Source organism: Gopherus evgoodei, chromosome 11 (assembly GCF_007399415.2).
Source record: "Gopherus evgoodei ecotype Sinaloan lineage chromosome 11, rGopEvg1_v1.p, whole genome shotgun sequence".
Taxonomy (NCBI): Eukaryota; Metazoa; Chordata; order Testudines; family Testudinidae; genus Gopherus; species Gopherus evgoodei.
In genome coordinates this window covers 67,508,508-67,528,385 of record NC_044332.1, presented here as the reverse complement: position 1 = coordinate 67,528,385, position 19,878 = coordinate 67,508,508, and the positions used below count along the sequence as shown (strand labels likewise).

Sequence of the window (19,878 nt, the reverse complement as noted above, 5' to 3'; positions counted from 1 at the left end):
CCCATTCCTTCCATCCTTTGTATGTTGTCATAACTTACTATGTTCATCAAAAGGTGGGTCTGATCCCCATGTGAATAGCCCCATTGATTTCACTGACTATTGCCTGCCCCATAGATTGTAAAATCCTGGGGGCAGGAACTCTCTTCTCTTCCTGTATTTCTGGATAGCACAATGCACACCTATGCCACTGTAAAAATGGTAAAATATCTTTTTTTTTAAAACATTATCTGTATGTGCAGTAGAAGACTGCATGGAATTTGAGACAACACGAGACAACTGAAAGAGACCACATTTTTACTTTGTGAAAACTACTTAGCTAATAATAATCAAGTGCACTAAATCAGAGACATGTTTTATAACTGTAAATTTAAAAAACAATTATTTTGTTAATGTAAAATATCATCAGTAAAGTAAAATGTCTACAATAATCAAATCATATCAGCAGAGAGTACTTCATCCACATACTGGAAGATACATTATGATTACCAGCGAAATAAAATAAAAAGTTAAAAGCAACTGAAAATGCAATGCCTATAGGCTTGTTGTATATGCAATCAAAGACTTAGAACCATGTCCTGATTTTCAGAGGTGCCAGGCCTCTGGATTCATTGGGAGTTTTGGACAATACAGCAATATTGTGCTATTCCTGGAAGAAGTCCTCTAAACTTTACGCATCTGTAATCAACTGATAAACTTAAGTAAACACTTATATCTTATAGTGAATTCAGCTTAAAAGCAGTTGGCTGACATGTCTTTATTCAATTCCTTTTGTTTTCAGTTCTTCTCGAACACGTTTCAGATAATTAGGATCAGGATAACCAAACCTAAGGGAAAGAGAGAAGACTTGTTTGGAACACTTACATAATGAAACAATATTTCCCAATTCTACAGCTCCTTCCATTAAAATCTCTTAAAGCACTTTTACAAACATTAGTCTTGTGAAACAAACAGGCCCTAATTTACAGATGAGAAAAGTGAGGCACAGAATGGTTAAAGCTAAAATTTTCAAAAGCAGCCATTCATTTTGGGTGCCAATCTGAACCTTGAGCTAGATTTTCAGACCTGTTGTGTACTTACAATTCCATTTGTAGTCTATGGGAACTGTGGGTGCTTAGCAACTCTGAAAATAAAGCCCTATTTGTCTCAAAATAGGCATAGTGCTCAGGCAGACCAGGGGGTGGCATGAGATGAGGCTGCAAAAGTGGTGTCTTTCCTCTCTTTTGCTCTCAGGTCATCCAGGAACCACTGTGAATCCTGGTACAAATTAGAGCATCCTTAGGGGTGCTCTAAGTGATGCAGTAGGACCAGGCACCAGGCACCAGCAAAGGAAGCAGCTGCTTGGGGTGGCCAATGTAAAGGGATGGCACGTTTGGGTCTTCGGCGGCAATTCGGTGGCGAGTCCCTTAGTACCTCTCTTCCTCTTTGAGCTGCCGAAGTGCCTCTGAAGACGAAGAGGGGGAGTGAAGGACCCGCCGCCGAATTGCTGCAGAAGAATGAAGTGGTGCAATTGAGCTGCCGCTGAGCCACCGACCGGCTTTATCATCTTCTTTTTCTTTCCCCGCTTCGCTGTTTGGGGTGGCAAAAAGGCTGAAGCTGGTCCTGAGTGGGGCTTTTATGCTAACTGGTGGGGACATGCCCCATCTGCCTTATGAATATTTCAGACGGTTTACAATAAAACATTTCAATTACAGGATCTTGACATATAAGTACATACCTTATTACAAAACTACCAATATTTGACAGCATGTTGTATACTAACAGTACAGTTATATCATTCCTTTGACCTTTTTTTCAAATGATTTAAAACAGAACCATAACTTGATGTGTGTATATTTAACCATTCATATTAAACTTTTTGAAACCTTTACTGGGAAGCTGAATGTTTTCTGGGGAGGGGAGAAGGAACTCAGGTGATAGAAGCTATGGGAAAGCAGGAGGCGTTCAGTGACCTCAGCCCTGTAATACACGGAACTGCGGTTGTCCCTGCCTCAATTTCCCTGAGTTGGTTCAGGGAATTGAACCTATATATGTCAGTCTTCATCTATAACTCCTGACCTCTGGCTGGGTTACTTGTGTCTCTGCCCTTCCAGGACTAAAAGGAGTCTGGCCCCACCCAAAGTTCTACTGGTCACCTTAGTGGGCTTTCGCTCAATCATCCCAGGAGTTTGGCCTTCCTCTCAAGGCCTCTTCTAACCCCCTTTACAAGTTTCTTCCCTTCCTTCTTCAACAGGGCAAAAGTAAAGTAAGTTAGAGCAAGAACACAAAGTGAAAGTCCAATATTCCTGTTATTGTTTCTACTTCTGGTCAAAGGTCTTGGCAGTCTAAATCCATCACTGTAGGGTAAGGGACCCAGACCTACCCTCTCCTATGGGCCCCAGCCCAGGGACCTTGAGAGATACAGTCAGAAACTTCAAAAAAAGTACAGGAGTACTTGTGGCACCTTAGAGACTAGCAAATTTATTTCAGCATGAGCTTTCGTGGGCTACAGCTCACTTCTTCGGATGCATAGAAAGGCACACACAGACAGGAGATATTTATGTATAAATTATGTATAAATTTATGCATAAATATCTCCTGTCTGTATGTTCCATTCTATGAATCCGAAGAAGTGAGCTGTAGCCCACGAAAGCTCATGCTGAAATAAATTTGCTAGTCTCTAAGGTGCCACAAGTACTCCTGTGCTTTTTGTGGATACAGACTAACATGGCTGCTACTCTGAAACCAGTCAGAAACTTGTTTTGTTTAAATCTCCTGCTGCTTCTCTGAGTTGCTTCTTAACTCAGGGTCTTGCAGGTACCTCCTGCCTGGTAATCTTTTCTGCTCTGTTCAGGCAGTAAAATGGTTTCTCTGGGCAGCTTGCTCTGGTCTGATCCTGTGGAGCTCCTTCACCGTGGCTGTTTCTCTGGATTGCAGCATTTTACTCTTGCTGTTGTTCGCCTTCCCATTGGCTGAAGCTGGGGACATGACGGCTTCCTTTTTAACACTTTAGTGTCCATTCCCTTGTAGGGTCTATACTCTCATATAAAGGAGGATGTATTTCAGTTACTGTCCGCTATGTATACCCTTCTTGACTATCTGTTGCTTCCCTAAGGACAATATCACTGTGTCCATATCAAAGCATTTCAATTATTGCAGTATTTCTGTTGTACTGATTTCCTGTGCCAGGGATATACTATTACTTTCATTCATTTTTAGTGAGTTTGTCTGGCACTGCTCTCAGACTGACATGGCCCTTATATGACTGGGGTTGCAAAGGGCAGTGGCGTACAGCCAATTACCCGGCTTCTACAGTATCTAGGGATTCCTCAAAGCAGGGGGAATCTTCCTTTGCGCCAGCAGGGCTGCTTTATGGCCTGTGACAGCAAATTGGTGCAAAAGGGCCAAACTGGAAGCCAGGTTTGGCTCCACATCTTTCTTTTAGTCTTATCCCTTATCACAAGAACATCTTTTCTCCTTGATAGTTATACAGTAATATAGTTTACCATTTTCTCCTGATAGTATAGAGAAGTTTATTAATATAGTGCTAACCATTGTAATACTATGGGTTACACAAATACTTGCACTAAACCCAGTATATAGTACATACAATTTCTGAGCTCCAGTAACTTGTTTTCTTGTTAAACAACGCACAAAACTCTGAAGCTGTAATTTAAAAAAAAATGCCTGATATGCACATTTTGTAGTGAAGGATCTCTCACTCTGAAAAAAATTCCTTCCATGGGCTGCTGTTTTATATTTCAGAATAAAACTAAAAACTTGAAGACTGGATGGTTTAAAGGACTCATAAAACAATAAAAGATCTTTTCATTGATATGTCACTGGTATCACTATGGCTCAGGTCAGGTCCGTAGGGATCATGAATCATTACCATCTAAAATGCATTAGCAGTGTCGGTCTACCCATAGTAGACAAGCACTCCTACAACCAAAACTGTTAGTGACAACTGAAACTATTGTTGGCAACCTCAGAAAAGAGGCCAAGGACACGAAGACTGAAGACCCTCAGGAAATACTACCTTTTCATCAGAGGTGGGATACATTTGAAGGCGGGTGAGGAGAAGTTTGCACATCCCATCTATGTTGTACCATTGTCTATGGATAGAAACAGTCTTCAAAGCTCTGTCCACACGGGAGAAGTGAACTGCTGCAACTTGCAACAGAGTGACTTCTCTCATACAAGCTGCAACTGAGCACAGCATCTACCCCAGCCTTCCTGTTTTGAGTGCACACAGTGCTCTGCATCCACAAGCAGCACTCCCTGCAAGTAGTGCAGGATACAGGGATTGTTGCACCTACCCCCCAGCTCCGAGCATAGCTTCATAGAGCAGGTGCATTAATGTCTGTGGTCTACAGTGTATATGGCCACCTGTTCACATTTTGGGTTTGCGCCAATGGATGCTTCTAATAGTTCTGGCCTGTCCAAAGACCCACACATGCACTATGAGAGGAAGAGCCTATACTCTGTTACTCCCTCACCCCTGCAGATACAGTGGTGGAGAGGATCTCTCAAGGTGCTGCTAGACTGACTCTGGGCCTGGAGATCCACACAATGTTGCAATGATCATCTAGGACAGTGGTTTTCAAACTTTTTTTCTGGCGACCCAGTTGAAGAAAATTGTTGATGCCCGCAACCCAATGGAGCTGGGGATGAGGGGTTTGGGTTGTGGGAGGGACTCAGGGCTGGGGCAGAGAGTTGGGGTACAGGGGTGAAGGCTGTGTGGTGGGGCTGGGAATGAGGGGTTCAGGATGTGGGAGGGGGCTCTAGGCTGAGGCAGGGGATTGAGGTGCAGGAGGGGGTCAGGGCTCTGGGCTGGGGGTGCAAGCTCTGGGGTGGGGCTGAGGATGAAGGGTTTGGGGTGCAGGAAGGAGCTCTGGATTTAGGGGGGCTCAGGGCTGGGGCAGAGGATGGGGTGCAGGGTAGCTCCCGGTCAGCGACGCAGCTTCCTGCCTGTCCTGGCACTGTGGGTCATGCTGTGCCCCGGAAGAGGCCAGCAGCAGGTCTGGCTCCTAGGCGGAGACACGCGGCCCCCTCAGCTCCTGGCCAATGGGAGTGCAGAGCCAGTGCTCGGGGCAGGGGGAGTGCATGGAGCCTCATGGCCTCCCTGCCAAGGAGCCAGACCTGCTGCTGGCTGCTTCCAAGGTGCAGCGCGATGTCAGAACACATAGGGACTAGCCTGCCTTAGCCTAGCAGCACTTCTGATGGGACTTTTAATGGGCCGGTCAGCGGTGCTGACCAGAGCCGCTGTGACCCAGTGACTTACACTCTGCGACCCAGTACTGGGTCGCAACCTGCAGTTTGAAAACCACTGATCTAGGAGGTGAGAAGATTGGGTTCATTTACATATTCAATTATTTGGTAATTTGACTCTTTTTGACTGAATATTCTGTTTTGGTATGTATGTAGATATTTATTTATGCCCTTGGTGGAGCCTCATAGGACAAATAAATAATTTAAAAATGAATTTTGTACAAAATGTGCATGTTTGTACAGAATGTTAATATGGCATTTTTCATTCTGTATCTGGGACATGTGCTGAAGTGGGAGTTGGGGTGTTGGTTCTTGGGAGATAGGTAAAGCTGAAACGGGGGAGTACCACCACATATACTCTCAGACCTGCTTTGTTCTGAAGAAAGGAGGGTTCTTTACAGGGAGCAGAGATCAGCTGAATAGCTACTTGGGTGCCTTCTGCCATATATAGAGCTAGGCTTGACAGGTGACAGAACCAGGTGACAGAGCCATTAACTGTGTCACAAAAGGTTCAATGTAGAATTGTATTTGGAGGAATAACTGCATTGCTGTATCTACAGTGCTTGCATTCCCTGACCACACTGGCTCTGCAACAAGAGTGACTAAGCGGAGTATGTAATGGTGCTTAACCTTGCCTACAGTAGGTGCAACTGCAATGGTGTTGTTAATGCCTGTGCATTACTGAAAGAAGTTTTTGCATGAATACAAGGGGCCTGTTTCTCCACTGCCTTCCACCTTGTGTAGTTATTTACACCCGTGCAAACCGAGTGTAAAATGTATCAAATCAGGATTCTTACAGCAACCCACTTTGCACAGGCATAAATGACAACACAAGGCAGTGGAAAGTGTGACCCAAGATGTTTTACGCAAATGCCAGTAACTTGCAAGCTAGCAATGCCAAAATGCTTTAGTACAGAGAAGGCTCAGGCCCATCAATCTAGCATCTTTGGCAAGCACTAAAACCACTTAAAAATACTCACATTTCAGGTCCCCCATACATGCTTGTTTTATGATGAATATCATTCCAGGTGATAACATCATTTGCACCAGAAGTACGTGACTGCCCCACTGTGAAGATCAATCTTTGGTCAAAGGCCCTTTTAAGCAGCTGCGAAATTTCTCTTCCTTCCTTGTTGTCAGGTAAGTATGCTGTTCGACTTGTTCCAGAGTAGTGTTTGCCTGGGTTTGGATGGTTTTTCTGTTTTGTAAAGAATACAACGAAAATGGTTTGTATACCCAAGGCCCTTAATGTTTGTCTCTTTAAAAAAAAAAAGTTCTTGAGAATGTACCAGTGTTTATTACAATTTAAAAAAAATGGGGAGAAGGGCAGCAGGAGGGGAAATCAGTCAAAATCAAAAGCAAAGGGCAGCAGGTAGGAGAGTGATGCTTGGTACTCACAGGGGTGGAAGGATACCCAGTACTAGGATGTAGCGAGCAAGTGGGGAGCAGTTCCCAGTACTTACAGGGTGCAGCAGGGGACCTCGTGATGTAGCAGTAGAGGAAGCTTTCTACACCCTGTGGGCCTGTCACTGCAGTGGTCTGGTGGCTTCAGCTGCCAGGACCGCAGGTCCCTTCCCAAGTCTGCTCTCCCACTGACCAGAGGGAACCATGCTGAAGAGCCATGGCCAGGAGGGGAGCAGAAGGCTGTGCCCTGTGAGTACTGGCTCCCCTGTCAGACAGAGCTCCCTCCCGACCCTTTAGAGAAAGTGGAAGGGACCATGCTGAAGGACTGGGGTCAGGAGGGTGTCTGTCTGATATAGGGTGACCAGATAGCAAGTGTGAAAAACTGAGACACGGGGTAGGCGGTAATAGGAGCCGATATTAAAAAAAGCCCCAAATATAGGGACTGTCACTGTAAAATCAGGACATCTGCTCACCCTAGTCCGATAGAGGGGCCAGTACTCATAGGGTGCAGCATTCAGCACCCTGTAAGCCTATTGCTGTAGTTGGGTAGTCTCAGGTGATGGGACTCAGCTCCCTGCCCATCTTTGAACAATTCCTGGGTCCCAAAAAAGCCAAAGTTTGGGTGAAAAATTGGTAAAGCCTGAAAACTGACTTTTTCAAAACCCCAGATTTTTTCAGAGAAAATCAGTCAATACTCAAAATAAAGGGCCTTATGTATACCGAAGATATATGAAAAATGTGTGAAAGTGAATCTGCCGCCTCATTTTCTGCAATGCTATATATTCCCATCTCCCCAAATCCATTCTCCAACTCCTTCAGTCTGTTCAAAATCACACCGCATGCCTAATTTTGACTTTGCCTTTCTATTTACACATCCTCTCTTTCACCTCTTCACTGGTTTCCCGTGTATCTGAGGTGTCACTGAAATTCACCCTCATTTTCAATAGCCTCACCAGAACTGTTCTTTGTTACAGCATCTCATCTCTCCTTTCCTCCCTGCCCATCCCCTTCATTCAGTTTCTCACATTTTCTTGTCACAATTCATTCATTCATTGTTGTTCCTAAATATCATGTTCTTGCTTTCCTAGCTCTCTGGAATTCTCTCTCCCTCCTCTCCCTTCACTTTCCTCACCGAGGTCACTGCAAGTGTTGTTTGGTCTGCAGTAGTACCTAAGCGTCTTGATCAGGGTCTTATTGTGCTAGGTGCTGTATAAACACATAAAATAATCCAAAGCCCTTAAAATCATTTCCTCCCCCCGGTGCACTACACACTTCTGTAGCCAAATGCTGGGCCTGATTCTCCTCTCACAGCAGTTTTACACCAGCATCACTCCACTGATTTTAATGGAGTAACTCCAGATTTACATCTACATGACAGGAGAATCAGGCTCATTGTGTATAACAGTGAGGGCTGCCATTTGGTTTTAGCTTTCATTTGTATTAATTAATATTTGATATTTTTGTGTTTCCCTTGTAGCTCTGACCCAGCATTGCGTGTTAGTGCTGCGTATTAATGGCACTCTGTAAAGAAATATAATATATTGTGATGCGATATGAGAACCTATTAGGAAAACTGAGATTTGTAATGTATAATCAGAGTACCAGAGCCTAACAAAATATATTGGAATAAATATCTGCTGGATTAAAAAATTCTCTTTAGGATATAAAAATGGAAAAATATTGGATTCTATATTTGAGTTCAGTTTTGTTAACCGAACAGCTTTCACACACTTTCAAATATACTTACAGTTTGAATCCCACCTTGCATATAATAGTCAATCTTAATAGTCCCACAATGAGGATAGCCAGGGATTGGAGAAGAAAACTTTGAGACAGACATTGCTCCCTCTGGTTGATTTCCTTGTATGAGTCCATAGACTGTATTACAGACAGGACAGGCAGGCTTATATTTCATTGCCTGTTGGATGCATGCTTTGCAAAATTCATGTTTGCACTTTTGCAGTACTTCTTTTTGATGGATTTTATCCATGCAAATGGCACACTCATCTTTGGCTTCCTCTGCTCCTGCTACCTTTGGACTAGGTTGTTCTTTGGGAGGAACCCTATTCATTTTCCCATCATCAACTGCATCCACGGAAGTTCCTGTAGCACCTCTACAGCTGGTACCATACGTGAGAGAGGTCCCTTCTTTAATCTTTACAGGGCCTTCAATGTAAAGAAAGCTCCTGATGTGCTTTTCTGCAGCATGCAGAAGATCTGGTAAACCTTTTAAACTGAGTTTCTCCTCCTTGTTCTTAAGTATTATACCTGGGTTTTCCACTTGTAGTTTATTAAAGTATTTATTCAGCCGTTTTTTCTGATCACCTGAAAGTTTCAAGCAGAGGTCTTTTTCAGTTATCATTGCTGAGGCCTTCTGAAATGCATTAATGAAGCTTTCATAAGCATGTGCAGACATATCTGAATCTTTGTTCTTAGGTTTAAATATGATGCATGCTCTCTGGCTCCGTGGAGAGAACTTGTTTTCCATTATGGTATCAAATGTTTGATTTATCACTTCAATTTCTTTACTTAATATTGTTTCCAAGAGTTTAAACCCAACAGAATCAACTTCAATTCCATTCCTATATGTGTAAGCTTCAGATGTTATTTTCATAGGTTTTTCAAGTGGGCTGTTCATGTCTTTTTCTTCAAGAAATTTTTTTGCAGCCAAAATCTCATTTGCTGGACCACGCAGTATTACTGTATTTCCTTCACTTTTGGCAAGAAGACTCCTAAACCTGGTACTTAATTTCAGTAGTGTTTCATTTAACTGGGAAAAGTTTGTCAAAGAAACTTTTTCTTGTTTTAAATCTGCTATTCCTTTCTGAAAATTAGTGATGAAAGACTGCTGAGCTCTCTTTACTAATCCAGAACTCCCAACAGATATGAAGCTTACTGAAGTGAGTTCCTTCTCATGCTCTTTGCTTTTTATCTTTACGTTGAAACGTTGCTGTAATTCTTTAATTTGTTCTTCATAGACATGGTTAAAGTATTCATAGAGAGCTGATGGAACTTCAATATTGTTCACTTCATCCAAACCATTCTCATTCACATCTTCCAAATCATTCTTTCTTTCAGAGTGTGAAAAATCAGTGTGTTGGTCATTTTTTATACGGAGCTCATCAAAATAGTGATACACTTTTTCAATATCTGCATAGTCTCCTGTCACTTTCTCGATGCCGCGCTCACTAGAATTTTTTTCTATTTTTAAGTTTGGGCACAGAGTGCTCACTTGTTGTCTTTGCTGTTTAGTGAACAGGTCGGTATTCAAGGTTGCAGACACATGGAGAAAAATCTGAAAATGAAAGAACAAACAGAGATCATTAGCAGCTTTCCTAAAATTCTCAGCTTGTTCTTTCAAATATTTAATTAAAAAAATCTGTCTACACTAGTTTTCAGCTTGCCAAGATTATTTTGTTTTTACTGTATATAAACAAACACTCTTGCATATAGTCTTCTTTGAACTCATGTATACTGATATACTGCCATTAGTATCCCTATGTACACATGCATAAGAACCAATCCTGCTCCCAATGAAATCTGTGAAAAAACTCCCATCTTTTAACGTGAGCTGCAGTCGGGGAATGCAGAGGCCATCCACAGTTCTCTCTTAAATTGAGACCCAGTACTTTGCTAGTATTATTCATTATGCCACAGGAACTAAGGACCATCACAAACCTCATGACTTCAAGTGCAAGGCACACTTCTTTGACCTGCCTTCCCTATCAAAAGCACAGAGCAGTATGTATATTATTCAAAAACAAACAAACAACCCAAAACCAAAACCCCACCAAAACAAAGCACTACATTAGATGTACAATTATCCTCTGGAGGGGATGAGAGAATGAACCACTTGTCATAGATGTGCCCGACACTTACTGTAGTACTGGAACATGCTCAGATTCTATGACGACAAGAGCAGTATAAGAACATATATGGAATAGAATATCTGATTGTACTTATTAGTTCCTTTGAAAGGGTTCCTATATATGCCTCAGTAGCAACCCACGCGTACAAACTGGTTCTGAAAAATATAACTGTCCCCAGATTTCAAAGGACACGCACATGCCACAAACAGAATTATGACTGCAAATCCCTACTACTGCATTACAAGTCACCATGCCATACTCTGTGTCAATATGTTAATTAGGGGTATGGACATGTCTCAGGGTATGGCTCCACTTGTACGGCAGCGCTTTGAAGTTTTGAGTGTGGTCGCAGTGCAGCGCTGGGAGCGGCACTGTTTACACTGAGGCTTTACAGCGCTGTATCTTGCAGCACTCAGGGTTTTTTTTTTCACACTCCTGAGCGCGAAAGTTGCAGCGTGGTAAAGCGCCAGTGTAGCCATGGCCGCAGTGCTTGCTGACCAGGAAGTTTATAAATCTAATGCATATTAACAATTTCCAACTCTTCTATTCTGGTTAGAAGGTGAAATGAGAGCTCTTTCTGTCCAATTGGTATATGGAAGCAGAGGTGTACAGGTGTAAGTCACGAGATCTTTAGAGCCTGGTGAATTATTTTTTCTATTTCATATTAAATATACCTTTTCAGTAAATGCTCTAGAAGATGAACTGGCATCATATTTTTCACCAAGCTGCTTCTTATCAGATTTCTTCTGAAGTTGTGAAAAGCCTGAAGTGCTAGATCGGCCTGAGGATTGTGTTGTAGGCTGGCTTTCTCCAGGATCCTCTACTTCTGAATCTGCCTGGATAAATATTTTCAGACTTTTGCCATCAATTTCTAGGGCATGGTCTTCATGTGATTTCACACTGTTCTTATCTATAGTGAGGTGGAAAAAAATTGGGAGAGGAAGAGGGAACTTCTGTTTATTCTGGTGTATCAATGAACACTAAACAGTCAGATTCTCAGGGCCATTGCAAAGATGTTTTGTGCCCTAGGCGAAACTTCCACCTTGCACCCTCCCCCCCCGCGCCCCCGCCCTGAGGCGCCCCCCCCCACGGCAACTCCCCTCCTCCGCCCTGAGGCACCCCCTTTGCGGCAGCTCCCTACCCCCCACCCTCCACTCTGAGGTACCCGCCTGCTCCAGCTCACCTCTGCTCCACGCACGAGCACTCAGAGCATGCCGTCGCTGCTTCATTTCTCCCGCCTCCCAGGCTTGTGGCGCCTAAGCTGATTGGCGCCGCAAGCCTGGGAGGCAGGAGAAGTGAAGCAGCTCATCCCTGCCTCGCCTCCTTCCCGAGCATGCTGTGGCTGCTTCACTTCTCCCGCCTCCCAGGCTTGCGACGCCAATCAACTTAGGCACCACTAGGCTGGGAGGCAGGAGAAGAGAAGTGGCCATGGCATGCTTGGGGAGGAGGCGGGGCAGGGGTGAGCTGGGGCAAGGAGTTCCTCTGCATGCCGCCCCTCCCCCCTTACTTGCTGCAGGCAGCCCTCCCCGCGCTCCCCTGCCCCAGCTCCCTCTGCCTAAATGCTGGTGCCGACCGGGGTGGCCGAAGATCCAGCCGCCGCAGTCGCTGCCGAAGAAAATGGCGCCCCCCATATCCTAGCACCCTAGGCGACCGCCTAGGTTGCCTAAAAGGTTGCACCGGCCCTGCAGATTCTCCATTGCTTTGCCCCTTGTGTAGTCATTTTCACATGTGCAAAATGAGTGTAAAAGGCTAACATTCTGATCTGGTATGGTTTTACACCTATTTTGCACACCTATTCATGATTACACAAGGGGGAAGGGAAGAGTAAAACAACCCAACATATATACTGTGAATTTTAAGGTTTGAAACGAGATGTGTTCAAACCTCTTTTGTACTGTCCCAGAGCGTACTGTCCCAGGGGACATTACATGCTGGCCCAGTCCACAGCACAAATTAGGGCTCACCACCTAACTGTTATATAGCACTTTTCATTGGTGCATCTCAAAGAGATCTATGCTGGTTGTCAGTGGCCACCAAGGTTCCCATCCATGTTCCCGTCTCCCTGACCATGCCCCTACACTAAGGACCAAGATGTGGGTGACATAGGATCACCCAAAGTTTGCTCTACACAGAGTATCACAGCTGGCATGTGGCACAGCTCGCATACCGACACAGAGAGGTTCACAGCTGGGGTACTGCATAGGGGCATAGCAGTTATACCACCTTCTCATCCACAGGTGGCTACTGCTGGCACATCACCACCCTGCCAAACATCATAGCTGATATGCCATCCATCGCCCCTGCTGAGTAGCAGCTGGCAAAATGCTTTGAGTGGCACACGCTGCTGCCATGCTGAGTGACACAGTTGACATGCTGACCTGTGACATGCTGCTGGCATGCCATCACATTGTGCAGGGGGCACACTATATCCCTGGGGCACAACTGCTGTGCTGCTGCCATGCAGCTGAGTGACATGGCTGGCACCTTACATCTCTGGGGGCACGGATGGCACACCCTGTGTTCCCCCACCTCCAGGGCATGGCCAGCACTCCCGGGCTGCACCCCCCACACTCCTGGGGCACAGCTGTCATACAAACACACAGGGTCCGGCTGGCACATCCTGCGAGCCCCCTCACCCCCAGGGCATGGCTGGCACACACCCTACGGCTCCCTCTGGGGCTGGCATGCACTGCCATCCTGTTGAGCTGTACGGCTGCGCCCCCCCGCCCCCAGGTCACACGGCTGGCACCCCCTCGAGAAGCTAGAGTGGAGGGGGCCATGCCCTCCCCTCAGCGAGGCGCCAGCCAGCCAGCACCCGGGCCGGGCCCCCCACCCCCTCACCTTTCTCCGAGCAGAAGCGCACCAGGTAGGTGCCCGGCTCGGGGCCCGGCTCCACCTCGCACTCGCCTCCCCCGGAGCGCCTGTAGGACTGGAAGTAGCTCTCCAGCTTGAGCTGCAGCTTGTCGCCGGGCCCGGTCCGGGGCGCGGGAGAGACCCGCACCAGGAGCGGGGCTGGGAGGGCGGCCATAGCGCGCGCGGCCTAACTTTCGCTTTCGATTCCCAGCGTCCGGGGCGTCGGTTGCAAACAACAGAAACTCCCCGCCCCGCGTCCCGCCGGTCCGCGCTCAGCCCGCGCCGCTCCCGCCCGCCTGCCAGGTACCGGGGCCACCCCGCCAAGCGGAACATGTGGCGGAGTCGGGCTGGGGCGGGCCGGGCGCGCTGGGGCCCCTTTTGGCCGCTGCTGAGGCGTGGGGCAGCAGAGTTCGCCCCGGGGCTGGGTATGGCCCCAGGTGCCCTGGGCTCGGCTCGGGTGCATTGTTAGCGCCCGGACGGTGCTTCCTTCCGGGCAGCGAACTAACCCCTGCTAGCAAAGCCTTGGGGGTGCAGGGAGGGCCAAATCCGGTGTAGTCCTGACTACAAGGGAGGGAGCAGAGTTTGGCCCCAGGCGCTGAATAGCACATAAGTCTGGGTTGGTGGCGCCAGATTTTGATCTGGAGAACGCGCCATGTAAATCAGAGTGACTCCATTACACTGAGAGAGAATGGGGCCCCGGGTGGGGTTCTTACAAGCCAGTAGGTGGTGCTCCCTTGCGGCGTGCACAGTTCGCCTGATTTTCACGTTGTCTGGCTTAGTTGTTAAGTGCTTGCACTGAGGCTGAATTATGGTTGACCTGGGAACCACATGACACTTTCCTGAACTGTATCTATTTAAATTCTCACCCATTCAAGTATTATTTTGCATTGAATTGGTTTGCTATTTTAAGATAAATTAATATCTCACCAATGCATCTGAGCTTGTAAAGTATGACGTTCCCAATATTTTTCTGTTGGTATATTTTGCATGTTTGGGCTAGAGTTGCCAATTTTGGTTGAATGTATTCCTGGAGGTCTCATCACATGACATAATCTTTAATTATGCAGGAGAGATAGCTAAGTGGTTTGAGCATTGGCCTGCTTAAACCCAGGGTTGTGAGTTCAGTCCTTGAGGGGGCCATTTAGGGAGCTGGGGACAAACATCTGTCTGGGGATTAGCCCTGCTTTGAGCAGGGGGTTGGACTAGATGACCTCCTCCAGGGTCTTCCAACCCTGGGGGCTGATCTACACTATGGGGGGAAATCGATCTTAGATACGCAACTTCAGCTACGTGAATAACGTAGCTGAAGTTGAATATCTAAAATCGGATTACTCACCCGTCCTCACCGCACGGGATCAATGTCCGTGGCTTCCCCTGTCGATTCCACAACTCCGTTGGGGTTGGTGGAGTTCCGGAATTGATATAAGCGCGCTCAGGGATCGATATATCGTGTCTAGATGAGACGCGATATATCGATCCCCGAGCAATCAATTTTAACCCGCCGATATGGCGGATAGTCTAGACATAGCCTGGCATTCTATGATTCTTGAAGCCTCCAGGCCAATCCTGGAGGGTGGACAACCCTAGTTTCGGGCCCAGATTCTGCAGTGAACTTTGTGGGGGCAGACTTTTGCACTTGTGTGGATCCCCAGTGAAGTCAGTGGTGCAGGGTTGTGCTCATGAAGAACTCATTGTGGGATCAGGACCTTGGATGTATGTAGATGCATTTTTCTGAACATCCTTGAAATCATTTGGGTAGATATGACTGCATGTATCTCACTGTGCAAATGCTCCTATGCTACTATGTACGGTTGTATAACTGCTCCTGGTGTGCCAGCACATCAGCAACACTGCCTGTATTTAATATCACCTCAAGGGCTTCTATGAACCTGACCCTGAGGCATTCTTTGATGATCTCCATGATCTGAGGAGCTGATTCTCTTCTTACACCTGTGAAAATCAGGAGTCACTCCACTAATACACAACTCCAGTGATTCACAACTGATTTAAATGAGAGGAGATTTGGCATTGTGCCTTACATCAGTGATGGTAGCTGATTGTGCTTTTGTTGTTAATGAGCTACAGCATTTTGTTTTGCCTTTGGAAATAATGTTTCCCAAGATTTAGAAGCATTTGGAGTTGGGGTTTTGATTTTGTCTAGTACAGAAATTAGGGCCTGGAGGAAACCAGTAGGGGAACAGAATAACATAGCCTTAATGCAGCTTTGGAGACCAAATTGCAGTTTCCATTTAGCAGAATTTTGACTCTATATTAGTTCTGTCCATGTCACCCCCCTGCATGCTTTGCATTTCCAAAAGGACAAAGATGGGATTGTTCTACATTTCCAATTAAATGAAACGGACTCCTGGAGGCAGTTAAAGCAGTATTTAGAGGTTGGTTGATTAGCAGAGTCTCTCAACTGAAGAATGAAAGAGCTCAAGAAAAAACAGAACTAGAACAGAAGCTAAAATGGTTACAAGATATTCATAAAAATACAGGTTCAGAAAAAAAGTATCAACAATTAACTAATATTAGCAGGAAATTGAATATTTTGATGACAAATCCCATTGAATAAGCCTTGAGGTATGCACATATGGACTTTGGCAACCAATTCCTTAAATGCATAACTGCTCTTTACACCAGCCCAAAAGCAGTGGTGCCGGTTAATGGAGTTAAATCTCCCTTTTTGAATTACGCTAAGGGATTAGTCAGGGATGTCCATTGTCTCCTTTACTTTTTGTACTGGCTGTGGAGCCTTTTGCACAGATGATAAGGAATAAACTATTCAGTACAGAAACTTTTCTAACTTTATTTAGAGATCAAAACTAATTTTAATTGGTCTGCTTTTCCCTGGTACCAATACTTTCAAGTCAGGTACTATGTTTCTCATCTTTCTAGAAAATGTGTTTTATACAAAAAGCTAACTTTAATTGAAGTGATGACATCTGGTCAATTAGGAAACAAAAAAAAATAACTAATTATATCAATCTTTGCAGACAGTTTTCCTAACAGAAAATTGTCCATATGAAGCACTCTGAGAAAAGGCTCTGGATAGACAAGTTACCCCGGAGGAATCAGATTTGATCTGGAAAAGAGAACTAGCATCCTCAGTGTTACAATATTACCTTACACCAGTCAGGTTAAAAATACGCATACAGATGGTCCCCAACTCACGCAAGCATTCCATTCCGGAACGCCTTATGTAAGTCAAATTTTGCGTAAGTCGGAGATGTATAACTGACAACTATGCAAAAAAAAAAAAAAAAAAAAAAAAGGCTTACGCAACTTACGGAACTTTTCCCGTAAGTGCAGGTTTGTGTAAGTCAGGGAGCATCTGTATAGACTGAATAGGGATGAATGTTGGAGAAATTGTGGTGAAAGAGGAGATTTTATGCATATATGGTGGACATGTCCAGTCATTAGAGAGTATTGGGCTGCAGTTCACAATCAAATATCACAAATTATTGGATACTTATTACCAAATGATCCTTTGGTAATCCTCTTGGGGCTTCCTATTGGAAATGGTCACACAAAAGTAAATGAAGAATTAATCTCTCATCTACTAGTAGCTGCTTGGCTATTAGTAGCCCCTCACTGGAAAAAAAATAAAATATCCCAACCATTGAGGAATGGTTCAAAAATATGAGAGATTGTTTTTATGGAAAAATTAACACACCAATTATGTACCCAACAAAATACACAGAGGATGGATAGATAGATAGATAGATACTTAGATATTTGGTCACCTTTTATTCAGTACTCAGACAAAGTACATTCACTTGCAAAAAATCTCAGCCCACCTGTCCATTTTGTTTTAATATTAGCATTTGATAGACATACCTGGTCCATTAAATATGTGCATATAGAAATTTAATTCAATTTAATAAAATAATTAGGAATGACAGATGTATTGCAATGATGCTCACTGTGTAATATGGTAACACCCTGTTAAATAGAAATATTTGATGTTTGTATATTGCTGTATGTCTCTTTAAACAACAGCTAACTGTTGTAAGGGTTGTTTTGTTGCTGATGTTTACATGGCAAGACTTAGTAAACTTGTTAAAACTTCTTAAATAAATAATGGGTTTTTTTCTAAAGAAAGAAATTAGGGCCTGGAGTAACATCTGGATTTGGATCAGAATCCCTCCAAATTGTGGCTCATCTAGATGAAGACATTTGGTCTTCAGAAAATGAACAGTTGGCGTAAATTATTGATATTGCTAAAGATAGACTTCAGCTCCAAAACCACTGCCCTCTAGCACTTGAGTTAAATGAGAACTTGTGAAACTGCTGGTAGCATCCTAGCTAGTAGAGGGCAACATATCACCTGTCCTTCCTCCTTCCCCACACATACTGTCTTACTCACTGCATTACAACGGCCACTGAGTCCTAAGACTCCAAATGGGCAATGTCATTGTGATGACAGCAGCTGGGTAAACCCAGCTTTATGTTACTCTGTAAATTGTCAGGAGAAACAAGGACTTGATAAGAAGATAAGGATCAAGCCTCAGACTTTTAACTGGCACAGATATTCGTAATGGGTGTGCTAATTTAACACCTTACTGTCCTGTGGTGCTGATTCCCTGCTGAATATGCTTTGTAGGATAAGGAGTTTTGAAAGCTGCACATAGACTCATAGAGTCTGTGCCACATGATGGCCTTTGACTTGCTGAACTCTTCATGTAGCAGAAGTACTAAAATCTCACCTGGACATGAATGCAAAGAGTTCTATAGCATTTATGTCAATTGGTTCCTTGATTGCTTACAGATGTCTACTATAACATGTATGTCATATGCAGAAGCAAAGTATTTAGTGGTCCAGGCAGAGACAATGCATAACTGTTGAAAGTGTGTGTGTGTGTGTGTGGGGGGGTATATTTTGAACCTACTCCCTGCAAAAAAATAAAAATAAAAATATAAACCTTGGCAGAAATGGGGGAGGCGTGACCCTGCCTCCTCTCCCCCCAACATATGTCACCCCTGAGTCTGGGCACAGGTTTGAGAGGCAGAAACTCTTGAGTCAGAATCAGCTGCTGACTCTCTCTTTACTCTTAGACAAATGACTGAGGTCAACATTTTCAAAACTGAGTGCCTAAAGTGAGGTACCAACACAAGTGGCTTGATTACCAGAGGTACTGAGCACCCACGAGTCCCTCTGGTTAACCAGGCAATTTATAATCCTTATCTATCCATCTTCTTATATTGTGCCCAGTTCCATGGTATCTGGGAGCCTGCTGAGGCCCCTGAGTTTGAAAATTTTGGTTTGAATCTATCTAGTCTGCGTTGTCCTAGCTGCAGAACAGGGGTAATATCCCCTCCCTCTTAGGATAGTATTTACCACCTCCCAGAGGGAGTAAGGGTTAATGTGCAAAACAAGATGCTGGGCCTGCAGGCTGAGACTCCTGTTAGACAGTCATCTGGGAGCACCATGGCAACCTGCCTGGAGGATTCCAGGGGAGTTAGGAAAAGTCTGTTGGGGAAAGGCAGTTAGATCGGTGGGTGCTGGAGCTGGAGGGGAGGAGAGGGCTCAGTGGGGGTGGGGAGGAGAAGGGGCTTGAAGATGGGGAACATGATGAAGATGCTGGTAAGTGACCAGGAAGAAAAGAGAATCAAAGAAGTATTCGGGGGTGGGGCGCAGAGTGCCAGAGTCAGGGTATTTAAGGGTATAAGGATATTGGAGGGATTACTGCTTTAGACTGAAAGAAACAAGCAGAATTGTAGCCAATTGGTGGTGCTGTCTTAGTGTGTAACCTGGCTTGACAGTCAGGGAAATAAACCAGGTGTCTGCAGAAGGGAGGAGATTTGTCAGCCAAAAGTGGCCTGTACATACAGGCAGGGGGAGAGCTGTAAAATTTGCCTCATACCCCTCTCCGCACACACTCAGGTCCAGAGTTGTGCGGAAGCCCCTTCGTTTGGAACTGCTCCACTGTTTTGGCCCTTTTCCAAGGAATAACCCACAGAGATTTCCCTGCTCAAATCGTTGAAGAAATTTCAAGCCAGGCCCAAGCAGGGTTTTCTGGTCAGCACAGCTCCTGATGCAGCTATGTGGTCGCTAGGGAGAAAGACTGAGGAGTGTCCCTCTTCTCTTTCCCTACTGCCCCATCCCCACCCCACCCTGAAAGCTTCCCTCCATCTCACACAAGTGCTCTGCACTCCTAATATATTGGAGAATGGCCTTTGGAGGCCCCTTACTATCTCCTGAGGCGAGGCAGGGAGAAAACATAAAGAAATAATCAGAACATCAAATTAACTTTATCTTGGTTATGTTATCCACATCAGGAAGCTGTTATCTATCCCAAACTGAAACATACCCCATGTGGGAAAAACAACCAGCATGGCCAGGGAATGTGCTGGGATGAATCTTGCAGGGCCAAATTCACCCCAGTGCAATTTCTTCTTTCTGTCTTGTCAGTCAAAATGTTGAGCCATTGCCAAGAAGGCTAGTGAAAAATACATTGCCTTTTAGTGTATTGAATGTTAAGAAGATTATTGTTATAATGTT

The 19,878-nt window shown here is 44.9% G+C and overlaps 2 protein-coding genes across 4 annotated transcripts in view; one reads left to right on the top strand and one right to left on the bottom strand.

Moving 5' to 3' along the window:
- Positions 1-277: 277 nt before the first annotated feature.
- On the bottom strand, positions 278-13,586 carry DTX3L (deltex E3 ubiquitin ligase 3L). The gene is made up of 5 exons (XM_030579692.1): positions 13,362-13,586; positions 11,195-11,430; positions 8,399-9,946; positions 6,228-6,445; positions 278-824 (listed from the first exon to the last, which is right to left on the bottom strand). The coding sequence occupies exons 1-5, from the start codon at positions 13,546-13,548 to the stop codon at positions 755-757; spliced, it is 2,259 nt and encodes a 752-aa protein (XP_030435552.1). The 5' UTR covers positions 13,549-13,586; the 3' UTR covers positions 278-754.
- A 7-nt stretch (positions 13,587-13,593) lies between these two features.
- PARP9 (poly(ADP-ribose) polymerase family member 9) overlaps positions 13,594-19,878 on the top strand; it is a 31,158-nt gene continuing 24,873 nt past the window's right edge. For 2 of the 3 annotated variants that reach the window (XM_030579690.1, XM_030579688.1), the window contains exon 1: positions 13,594-13,676. The gene's annotated coding sequence lies outside the window, so the exon portion shown is untranslated. The remainder of the gene's footprint in view (positions 13,677-19,878) is intronic. The other variant, XM_030579689.1, reaches the window with a different exon arrangement.